Consider the following 12,792-nt stretch of genomic DNA (forward strand, 5'->3'; position numbering starts at 1 on the left):
GGTTTCAGTCTTGTTTTTCCCCAACCAGAAAATGAGGTATTATTAATCACAGCTGTTCTCAAAATTTATTCATGAAGAATGTCACCAGAGTATGACTATTTCCATAACAAGAAACTTAAAATCTGATACAACAGTTAGGGCATATTTGCATTGCTACTTGTGGTATAGCTCAGCTAAGTAAGTTAATTGAGGTGCACAATTTAGCACCTCCAATGAGACAACGTGTGTGCTAAAATCACAAGAGTAGCCATTTCAGGTTTTTTTGCAGTTAAGATCCCTGCCAAGGTTGAACACAGTAAGATTATCTTGACACGAATCTAAAATGCTTGACGTTCAAAATATCTCCATATAGTTTTAAATGTCTTTTTCCCCCTTTTCTTTTCTTAGCTACTTCCAGACAACCTATACAGCTTCACTATCAGTGCAGACAGCCATCCCAATACTACAGGATTTCCCAGTCTGCAGTATCAGTGCAGCTGAGGCTGTTGTACAAAAGAGATGAGAAATACTTCTGCTGAAAAGGTAAGAATTCTTCCTGCAAGATCAGTCAGCTATTTGTTATGACTGATAAGTTAAGACCAATGTCATTCAAGGATTATGTGACACACATTGCAGACTTTGTAAGTTAATTTCTTTCTAATTTTTTTTTGTGGGAAATAAGTGACAAAGAGGTTGTTCTCCATGTGCACTGTCCAACAGCTAGAGCACATTTTCTTTTACAATCTAATTAACTCAAGCAGAAATATTTTAATTCTCAGTAGTGACCTTAAGCTCAGTGTTCTGTTTTTTCAGAGCTTCCACGGTGTAGGAAATGTCTTTCCATGACTCAAGCTTAGCTTTTGCTCGTTCAAGAACCTGTTCAGCTTCTTGTTTAGCTTCTAGCCACTGTGTTGAATCCTTTAACATCTCATGAAGCTGCTGTCTCCGGCTTTGGAGGTGTCCATGCACTTCATCCCACTGGCTTTGTATCTTTTCAACTGGTGAAACACAAAGGAAAAACAAAAGCTGGGTCATTTAAAAGCTTTTTCTTCCTCCTTTTTTAAGGGAGTAAAAAAAATATTTAAATCTTTCTAGAACTGACTGTATTGGAGAGCTCTTGTACTTTTAAGCTGCAATTGCAAAGAAGTTTAGTTTAATAGATAAACTGTTCTGGGTCACACAGTATGACACTATGGTACACAGCATGTGTTTCCATGCGTATGCAGCCAGAAATGCCAGGTTCATGCCTCAAAAAGCATTATGAAACAGGATCACATTTGAGAAAATGCATCAGCAAAAATTTCTCATTCTTACAAAACCAACACAAGGTTTAATATTTTCTGGAGAACAAGTCCTTTAGGGACTTCAGTAATATTAGTTAAAGATTTATTGCAAGATGTAATTAACAGCTATTTTTTGTTATTTCATTAAGGTAAATGTTAGCAGACTGCAAAGGCTAGAAAACGTTCTCATGTGTTCATGTTAATTATAAAATAACAATTAGCTTTATCTGCTATTTGTAAGAAATGTGAATTGTGAGAACTTAATAATCACTAAAATCACTGATAATAAGCATTGTCTAGCATCCAGCATCCGATTTGTCCATAGCAGCATCAGGACACCCAGTCACCCAAGTAGTTGAAGTTTGACAAAAATAAACCCAAACCCCAAAACTCCACGAACACGAGATCTGTGCACTGCATAAAGAAATTGGCATTTTTAATTATTTTTTTTTAATGCCCTGAGGTTAGTCAGCCCAAACTACATTCTTAATACTTTCTTGAAGACTGCCTTACTACATTGAAAATTCACAGGTCTGCAGAGAGGAACAGAGATTCCTAGAGTACTCAGAAAGCAATTGAAATTATTATCAAGCAGTAGTTTCAACTCTGCTTCTCTCACTGCAGGGTTGATTCCAGAACCATATAGTCTAAACACTGAAAGCATGGGAAATGCTTCAGCATGGAAACGAGACTTCTACCTATCAGTGCTCTTCCTTCTTCCAAAAGAAGGGATAAAGATCTTTTCATGGACTTCAGCTGAGGTTTAGAGAAAGAGAAAACCTTTCAGCATCCCCTGCTCAAGTCTAGGGAGAAGAACTGTAAGTGCACATGGCAGCATGTTCAAATCACAGGAAATGCAAAAGGAACTGAAGAAACAGAACTGGAAAACACAAAGTACAATCAGAGCAAAGCAAGGATAGCCTAAGGCCCAAATACTTCAATTTAATCTGAAGCAAATCCAAACCCTCATTTTAGAAAGCTGTATACAAAGGTCACAAAACAACAACTCCTTTCTGTGTCCTATCTGGATGAGGATTTTTGATGTAAGCTTTAGGGTATACCTGAAACAACTAAGAGATTGTGGTCTACAGGAAGGGTCAGTAACAGAAATGTTCCTCAACTGCTCAAGTAAAATCTCTGTGCTATGGCTACTGCATGTGGCTCAAGTGTTGTGCTGGAGGTCTAGGGGTCAAAGACTGCCCAAACAGTTTCCATAGTGTTGCTGGCATATAGGCAATAGCTGCCACCTATTTCTTGCAAATATCTTCTTGAGCTCCTTCAGCCTTAGACTCTGAGACATTCAGTGTGTTATCTTTTGATTCCTGTAAACCTCGAGATTTTGGTACATAGCTGACAAAAGTATAACAGCTTGTTTATGATTATGTCAGCTGTCTATGAAAAAAACCTACAAAAATCTCACCTGTTTTTGTTTTATTATAAGTTTCTATGTTTGTTGGTGTGGGGTTTTTTTTTGGGGGGGGGATAAAGCGATGAATGAAAACTGTTGCAGAATTACTTAAAAAATGGGTCTACAACCATATTAATTCTTCATAATAGCTGCTTTTAATAAGAAATAGTGATATTTCCTATCAAAATATTTATTGATGGATCTGTTCCATAATGTCTCATGAGGTTTCTATCTAAATAAGACATATCTGCAGTCCTTCTCTAGAGACTGTGCTTTTCTCAGCCAGACTGAGTTTTTCATCACATACCACAGTCCTGGGATTCCGTGATGACCAATTCTCCCACCCAAGAGAGGAATGAAGCTGCATAATGAAAGCTGTATTCAGGACATCTCAGGAGCCCATTTACACAAGTGACTATGAATACACAAGTTCCCAATCTATGAGACACATTTTCTCATGAAAATACTTGTGTTATCTCCCTCAAAAAGGGAAAAGAAAATCTTTTGACACTTAAAAAATAACACATGTAACAGTTTTATTGCAGATTGGAATTGAAGAGTTGAGGAAGTTACTAGGTAATCTAAACCCTCCAAAACTAAAATGTTGTTTTCTTGAACCAGTGAATGACAAAATTCACTTAACAAAGTACTTCAGCTGGAGATAAACACACCATGACATCTACATAATTAATCTGGCCTTTCTGAGCTAGAATATACCAAACAGTGTGGTACTACACAAGACAAAATATGTAGAGATAATTTATTAGAGGTCTTTATAATTATGACATTATTTAGTTTAAGGTAACACAAAAATCCCTTCATTACTGTAAGTTTACATCTTCTAAATCATGCTCCCATTTGAATGTGGACTATTGATTGACTTTTGAACAACAAAAAATCTCAAGCCTCTGAAGTTTAAAATACAAGAATTCACTTCCAAAATGTACTGAAAACCACAGTGTGAATCAGTGTCTCTTACGGATGTATTTTGTTCCTGTGGATACTCTTTAGCGGGATGTTTCCCACAGAAGGAAAGGTCAACACCACTTACAGATTTATGCCAAACAAAAGTTCAGAAAATCCAATTTGAGTGTATTTTGTGTTAGAACAGATCCCAGCAACCCACAAACCCCTCACCTGCAGCTAATGACTTACTGACTGCAGATAAGAAGTGACAGAGAATTGCTATTAAATAATGTTCTTGGACAATAGGAGACAGTTTTTAAAATGAACATCATGGGGCATTTGTGCAAGGGCACTGGAACATATAAAAGGCTTTCTCTGCCTGGATATGAACAGGAATAAATATGAACATATTTAAGAGTGTTTTATAAAATGCCAATGAGGAATCTCAGTGTAGAGTTCTTTCAGCCTGACACTCTGCCTATAGCCTTGGAAGAGTTATTTCTGCTGTCAGGAGTATAAAATCCTTATGTTTACAATGAACATACAGGATTCAGCATAAGGAAAATTAGTTTCTTCTGAAGTCCAATCACACATACCTGAAACCAGGAAGGCAACCCTAGCAAAAAGAAATAGAGGTCCAAAACCAGAAAAATAGAAGAATCAATGACATGTGAAGCAATTGTTCCAGAAGAGGATTTGCCCAAGTGTTGGAGAACTAAAGAAAAAAATTTGATCACTACTTCCTATCTTGAATTTAAAACCTTTGATAAGTAATATTCAATAAATTAAAAAAATACATGAAACAAAGTCAGACAAAAGGCTATTGCAAAGATTACAAAATATCCTGAAACCCAAGAAGAACATTTAATATGGCAAAAAATGTAATGTAATTGTCCTTACTACACTCTGGATTATAAAACATATCACTGAGATAAGACTTTGATCTTTATCTTTTATATATCATTGATCCTACATACTGTGATGACTACACATTGAAAACACATAGATAGAACAAATGGGGCTCCATGTGCACTATTAATTATTACTGAAGCACGGGAATTTTAAATAATTAGTAATGATGACAAAAGCCTTTTTCCCCCATAGTTCACTAGTTTCTGAAGCACCTCAGTTTATATTGCTCATTACAGCTCAATCCTGTGCCTTCTCCATTTCAAAGCCTTTTTTAGTGTGGCATTCCCCCTTTGTATCCAATCTTCCTTTTTTTTCCTCCCCTAAATTTGGCAACAGCACAGTATCTTTACCAACCAATCTGCAAAGAGGCAATCTGTTAAAAGAGAAAAACATTTTCTTCACAGGCTTAAGGAAAAGAAATATTTTTAAAATATTTATCAATTCATATGGCCATTAACTAGTTTTATTTGAATATAAAAACCCCAAAATATTTGACAATTAACAAATCTAAACTGAGTTTGTCAGAAAGACAAAACAGATGCAACAAGTCATTTCCTGAAGTGAAACCCAAACCCTGTCCATTTCCCAGTCACAGTGCTCCTGGCTGAAGTCCTCACTGTACTTCACTTACACAAGTTTTGTGCTTCCTTACTGGAAAATGTCCCAGCACTGCTCCAGTCACTCCCAGTTCAACACTGAACTCCCGCAAATGAATAATTTAGGGTATGGTGAGATTCTCCCAGTATGTAATTTCAAGGTTGATATTCAATTTCCCTTTTTCTTCACTGCTATTCACTAGTTGTTCAACAGTGATTATATCACTGAGCTGGACAAAAGAAATTCTGCTGAACTGACCGCATACTTAGTAACTTAAAAGAAGCAATAACAAAGCAGAAAACTGCATTTCAGGCAATCAGACACAAGATTACTGTTTTTCAATCTGGTTATCATTGATTTAGTACATTGAGGAAAGAATAATCTCAGTAAAGGACACTGCTGTCTTAAGATGCATTTTTGTTTATTAACAAAACTTTTTTTACTGTTTTTCACCTACTCAAAGTATAATAGTGAAACAACAAATGAAAATAAATCTCTTTTGCTGTGTTAAAAGTTGCTGTCATTGATAAGACAAATATAACTCTCTTCACTGAGTGAGTTTACTCGCTGCTGTTTGTAATATAATATCAATGGAAACAAGAGAAAAAGAGTCTGAGAACAAGCTGCCAGTCACAGGAGAAATAATGTTCATGTTACTATAAAATACATTTAGCCTATGCAAAAATTAAAAAAGCAATCATTCCATGCCAGTTTGGAAGGTCCACTGAATCCAGCACACAGTCCAAAAAAAGTGAACAAGTAAATGAATAGCAACAGAATTTGTGAGGTAGAAAACCTCCACTTTTCTTGTCCAACAAATTACCTAAACTGCACTCATTTTGCTCTGTAGGAGAGTACTTTTCAAAAAGATTATTGTCAATATATTGACATTTTCCTATAAAAGTAATTTTTTCACTGTAGGTTCATAGATTGAAGACTAGAGGGACTAACGCAACCTGACCTGCTGCAGACTGTCACTGGATAACAGCAGAACTATGGTCAGCTATAACTCATGTTAGCAAAAGAAGCTGCTGATGCACTGATATTCCTTAGCTGAAAAACGAAAATCGTTTTATACGCATCTTTGAGTGTTTCAATTTACTTATATCTTGCAACAATGATCATGATGAAAAGACACATTGAGCTTGAAACCTAGCCAATTCTGAAAAATGACTTATGAGTAGTTACATATTTTTGCCATAATCTCTGGAATTTTAAAGGTTTTCTTTACCCCTTCTCCTTTGGAGCAATACAAAACACCCAATGCATTGAAAGAAAAAGAGTAACTGAGATCTTCATTCTTAGGGTACCGAGCAGCATTTAAAGACTATGGCTGTACAGAATGGCCATCACTGGTAAACAGAATGAAAGCATGAAGAAAATGTTTTACATGCTCTGCCAACTGTAACCACTTCAGTTGTTGGTGTCAGGTATAACAGGTTAAGAAATTGGTGGGCGAGGTCCTTGTCCTGCGTTCACAAAATCTTGCTACAGAACTGGACGCAGCTCTGGTCTGAATGTGGTTTGCACAGTCATGGGACTGCAGGCGCAACGTTTTACGTGACAGTGCATGTACCAGCTAGCACCACAGCAGAAGACAACAAGAGACGGCAGTATGCAGAGCTAAACTGAGCACCTAGAGACTGTAATATTAGAAAATGCTGAAAACATAAAAACTGTAGATTTTTTGGAGGGGCAGGTTGAAAACAGCCCAAGTCCAACATTGTCATTGGTTGCCCTGGAAGCATATTCCCACGGCTTCAAAGTTGTCAATACAAGTTTTTTTTTCAATCATATGCTATCCTGAAAATTACTCCTACATCTCCGTAGAGATTATTCCTACATGTCCCTAGAGTTTAAGTGCTTTACAAAGTTGTTTTCAAAGATAAGCACACATTTTAAGCTTCATCTTTTAATAGTCCGTCAGGTTGGATTAATTTCTGTTGGAGTTTCAGCTCCATAATATACTTTTCTTTGAATGTTCTGGATAGATAATTGTTATGTATTTCCTCTCACTTCATATGCTTCTAACTAATCTATACACTTATCCATATAAAATTTAGTTTAGTTAAACTTTTGTGGCTGTACAGAACACTAGTTTTCCCAACCCTAAAAATTTTAAGTGTGTCTTACTGAACAGTGAGCAGATTTTCTGAGAGGCATGATGGAGAAACTAGAAAATAATGATTTAAACAGAAGGTTACTAGGTTACTGCTTGTTTTTTACACTTTTCCTGTTCTTCCACTAAACAGTATAATTTCCTGCATAATAATAATAAACAAATTATGAGGAAAAATATGTTTTTCATAGGGCTACAAGACCATTCTGAGGCGCAACAACCATGCACTACATACAAGGCTTTCTGATGCTTTCCAATTTTGGCTCAATTTTCTGTAAACCACAGGATTGGAATCACAGTTAAAACAACACTTAAGCTTTGTCTGGTTTATCTTGCGGTTACCTTGCTTTTCATTATTGTATTGTTCTAAGCCAATAAACCTAAACTATTTTTTTTTTCTAGGAAAAGGATTCAGTTAACGTTCTCAATTTCTCAATTATTTCTTGCTGAAAGTTCTCTACCTTCTCTTCTGCTGCCTTCCAGAACCAGAGGTGTCTGACCTGAGTTTTATTCTTCAAGGAGGAATCACTTTAATAAAGGCTATCATAAGCATTCCTTGACAAAATGATGTCGGCTCTGTTCTTACGAACAATGGCCAATCTGTGAGAAACTCTGACAGTAGATGCAGAGTCAAATGAGGATAAGTTTAAAACATTTCTTTTTTAAATGCTGAAGTACTTAAGAAGTTACAGGAACAGTTTTAACATCTACTAAGTTGCTGCCTGTAGGCTATCATTATGGAGTGGAGCTGGATAGGACAGAGTACACAGCAGAGAACGGCTGGAGCCAGCCTCCTCAGTAATTTATGCTTTATTTGCCCTTTACATTTTCTTCTTTATCTTTCATATAAAACAGTATTTCTCTTAAACTTTTTCAGAGGCTTATAAAAGTCATACTTCTTGAACAATTACCTTAGAAAGTTATGGCAACACTTTAACTAAATATGGAAAACATTAATAGTATATAATGTAAGACATTTTATGCATCCCTTAAGTGGGCAGTAATGTAATGAGAGAATTTAGCCGATAAACCCCATATTAACGGTGGGGTGGCAACTTAGGATATCTAGCTTACTGGGAAGTTTGTCATTTGTGCCAATAAGATGTCTGATGTGGCTTTTATGCACCGTTGATCTATTAAGGTATTTATAGAACGAGTATTCCTTATTATATGTGTATCATAATGTGTAACGATAGATCTCAAAAAAAAGCCTATGGCTTACAAAAAAATTGGATAAAACAGATAGTACGTACACAAATTAAGCTGCATATAAACAAGTGAATGCATAATATCTGGGAAGAAGGAAGAAACCGTAATCCTCTATACTATCACGCAATATTCTAGTTTCTAAGAACAGATAAAGTGTATTACAAGGGAAACCACGAAGGAGATGTCCTTGGAGCCCTCAGTTGTCTTTCCAGGGTGATAAAAAGCAATGAAATTATACCTGAAAGTCCTGTCAAGGCATGAAAGCCTTGGGAGGAAGAATGTTACTTTCCTTGGCTTCTCAGAGGCTAAGAAAGGTAGGCAATAAGAGAGATTTCAACAGATTTTTTTTTTTTTTTTTTTTTTTTTTTAAAAAAAAAACACACACACTCATAATCTTATTAGGTAGTTTGATACTTTCAGGGGGTAATTATTTCCAACCATTGCAAGTCTATGATATAATTTTGTTTTGTTTCACTAGGGTAAGCCTATTTTTCTTTTATCTAAAAATCACTTCCACATGATCAAACTAATGAAGGTCACTCTGTTCCTTTGGAAGTGTCAGATCAAACAGAGTGAACTGAAAACTGTCAAGTGGTTTCCGCTAAGCGCCAAGTGAATAATTCCTCAGCACTGTGAAGCATGCTTTATACCTTGCTATACGGAGTGGGAGTTAGAGACCAGACTAAGCTGGTAGCACATCTAAAGAAATCAGTTTCTTATAACAAGCAAAAAGCAGCTTCCATGACCGAACACTGAGAAGGGCATGCAAGAGCTTATTATTTGGAAAACAGGTCCTTCAGAAAGCATTCACTAGTTTTTCAAGTTTTTATAAAAGGACTTATGTATATAACATTTATCACCTCTCAAACAAAGTTTTCGTGATCATTTTTTTTCACTAAATGAAAAAGGGAACAGATCATGGTATGCATGCCGTGGAAAAGCATTTGCCTTGCATTTTAAAATGTTACACAACCTGTAAAATTTTGATGCGAGAACTAAAGACTTACCCTAAAGACAAGTAAGATTCTTCAAGATTTAGTATGAAATAGGCAACAAACCTAAGTGTAGTTTTGCTAGAAACCTACAGAAACAAAAAAAAAGTATGTGTGCATATATGCACATAACACACAAGTACTGACTAGGGAAATGGATAGACAGACTAGGGAATGAACTTCTGATACCTCTCGATTGCCGTCAGACTCTGAGGAAGTACAGCAGGACATTTATGGAGAAATGGACCACCACAATCACTCCCCCTGATCAGGCAGGATGCAGAGTCAGCAGTGATTCTTCCCCGACCCCAGGAGCAGGATGCATACGGACAAACCACCAGGAGTTAACTAAATTCTTTTTTTTTTCTGCAGAGACTTCCATATTTGGATGATATAAAAAAATAACTTTTTAGTGACATTGTACTAACCGAAAAAACAGAGAGCTCCCTTGCTGGCATGATTTAATCACCTTTCAAAATGTTCATTTTATTCAATTTCCTTTGTTGTGTGTAGAATATAGCTCCCGCATTATTGAATTTAGCTACTTTCTTAAATATTCATCATATAATTATGAAGACTTACATTAGATTTAGAAATGCTATTTAGATTGACAGAAGAAACCCAAAATGAAGCAACAGGATTATGACTAATGAGTGAATCTGTAAGTAATCAAATCGATTCAGTTTTAAATTTATAGAAAAGTTTTCAAATAACTTAATAGGAAAAAATAATTCATTTCTGTCTTTTCTTAGGAATGTAATTGTAAATTAGAAATGATTAGGTATTTTAGTATTTATCTTTGCCCAAATGTCCATTAATATTTTTTTCTAGGATTTTTGGTTACTTAAGCTATTAGAGAGAAAATAATTTATAATTACGAATCTGATTACTGTTCATGGATGATAGCACTTGTAATAAGCAACCCACCTACAAAATATTTAAGAAAACCTTTTTCTTTTCAGAAGAAATATGACCTGTCTGTGCCTGTATTTAAAAATACGACATTAAATTAGTGAAATGATATTCTACTTTCTCTGAACATAAACAAGAATGCTATTAGCATTATTAAAGTACATCAGTTTTCATATACTAATGCTTTCATAGACTTCTGTACTTACTGATGCAAAAACATAACGGTAGATCTGGCAGTTTAAGTCCTGAAATGTATGAAATTCATTACCTACCTAATGAAGCATACAGGCAATGAACTTCAGAATTCTTAGTACCACATAACTTTGTGTTGCCGTTATATATTCATATTTACATCACATATTCTTAATGTCATCAGCCTAACTCCTACTGAGTTTAGGCTGAGATTTGCTTTTCAAATATATCTGCATTTGTGAATCTGAACACTGATTTGTTTCAGTTTTGATTTAATAGATCCAGCTCTAACTGTAAGAGTGGGCAAGACCATGAGAAATCCTGGAGTACCAAGATACCTAAAAAATAAAAATTGGTCTTAGGAATTTTGCAAATGCGTGAATATCAGGCTCCAAGTTACTGAGGCAAAATTTTGCATACTGTTTATATTTCTATTTTCTTCTTCAAGAAGCAAAATAATTTCCTCAGGAGAATCTCCACTCAAAAGTCATAAATCCAAAATTCAAAATTCAAAGACTGCAGCTGGCTTTGATTCATTTTAGAATGGACAAAAAGCAAACCTCTTCCTTCTGTTGTTTGCCATTAAATATTATATGAGCTGTCAGAATAACGTAATCTAAAAGCTGAGTTTTTGTTTGCTTTGACTTTCAAGGGCCAAACTCTTACTACTGTTATACTTACTAACTAAGCTGCATTAGAAAGGGTAAACTGGCATACTCTGTGCAATGGTCAGTAAGCAACACAGTGGCTCCTATTTGTTGGTCTTAACCTGGGATAATCCACTGGGCTACAGTTGCTCTCTATGGTATTCCATGACTGGGAATTATGAGCACAGACTACTGTGAATCTTTTGCTGTGCCTCTTCTGACAATGCCCAATCTGCACAGTGATCTGACTGCTGTACTCCATGGCATGCGCTTCTCACCAGAGGTCATCTGAGTGATGGTTCTGGAGCTCCATTCACTCATCTACGCAACAGTCACCAGAAAGCGGGGTGCTGGCAACAATACTGAGCTTAGCTCAGTGGATGAACCAAAAAAAGGCACACATGCATCAGAAAAAAACAGTGTGCCAAATCAAAACATCTTTGACTTTTATTTTTTTGCCTTTGAAACCAAAGCAAACTTCCAAATGAGAAAGAATTGATCTCAAAGCAAAGAAGTAAAAGTGTTTCTTTCTTAAATATTTCTATATTCAGCTTTAAGCATAAATTTCAGCCCTTTTGTGTCTGAACAGTTAGATTCATAAATTCGTTATTTCACAACAGAAATAGAAAAATCTATAAATTTGTTTTATTTACAAATTATCAATTTCATAATCACAGAATCTTAAGAATTACCAATTTCATAGTAATAGAATCACAGAATGGTTTGGGTTGGAAGGGACCTTAAATATCATCTCATTCCAGCCCCCCTGCCATGGGCAGCAACACCTCCCACCAGACCAGGTTGCTCAAAGCCCCATCCAGGCTGGCCTTGAACACTGCCAGGGAGAGGGCAGCCACAGCTTCTCTGGGCAGCCTGTGCCAGTGTCTCTCCATCCTCACAGTAAAGAATTTCTTCCTTACATCTAATCTAAATCTCCTTCCTTTTAGTTTGAAACCGTTACCCCTTGTCCTGTCACTACAGGCCTTGGTAAAAAGTGTCTGTGTTTCTTATAAGCCCCTTTCTATATTGAAATGCTCAGAGCCTTCTCTTCTCCAGGCTGAACAGCCCCAACTGTCTCAGCCTTTATTCATAGGAGAGGTGCTCCAGCCCTCACAGCCAGCACAGACAGAAATTTACAGACTCAAAAGAAAGTAACGTTTACACCATAGATTATGTATTGCACTGGTGATTTAGGTAAAATAGTTACTTCACTTACAATAATCTTCCTGAGACAAGAAAACCATCAGATTTCACAAGACTGTAAATTAAAGACTGTATTTCTGGCCAAGACAAAAACTTATTTTTTTTAGATTTACAATTACAGTCTTTTAGAAAAATTACATTAATATTGAACTAAGTATTTCCAAAGGTGAGTTAATTTCTCAGGGCTCTTGCTTCTACTTCAGATTGACATTTCCGTATGTCTTACACCCCATTCTCTCTTTCCTTGCACATTTGCATCTATTTTCTACATACTCCAGAAGATGCTCTCAGTCTGAACTGGTTAATCCATACTTTTTTTTTTTTTTTTTTTTTAATGCAGAGAAAGAAAATCTTAGTTTCCCAGCACTTGAAATCTGAAATGCAATAATGCAATACTCCAGAATTTAAAAATAGGCTGAAAAATGACCCAGAG

At 35.9% G+C, this 12,792-nt stretch overlaps 1 protein-coding gene across 4 annotated transcripts in view; it reads right to left on the reverse strand.

Annotated features, from left to right (window-relative positions):
- The window catches only part of DMD (dystrophin), a 1,194,940-nt gene that overhangs the window by 288,693 nt on the left and 893,455 nt on the right, over window positions 1-12,792 (reverse strand). For all 4 annotated transcript variants that reach the window (XM_086469458.1, XM_086469399.1, XM_086469594.1 and 1 more), the window contains one exon: window positions 766-977. In XM_086469458.1, the coding sequence (XP_086325584.1) occupies window positions 766-977 (212 nt within the window). The remainder of the gene's footprint in view (window positions 1-765; window positions 978-12,792) is intronic.

The sequence above is a fragment of the Leptosomus discolor genome, chromosome 1 (genome assembly GCF_034619465.1).
Source record: "Leptosomus discolor isolate bLepDis1 chromosome 1, bLepDis1.hap2, whole genome shotgun sequence".
In the NCBI taxonomy this organism is placed as follows: domain Eukaryota; kingdom Metazoa; phylum Chordata; class Aves; order Leptosomiformes; family Leptosomidae; genus Leptosomus; species Leptosomus discolor.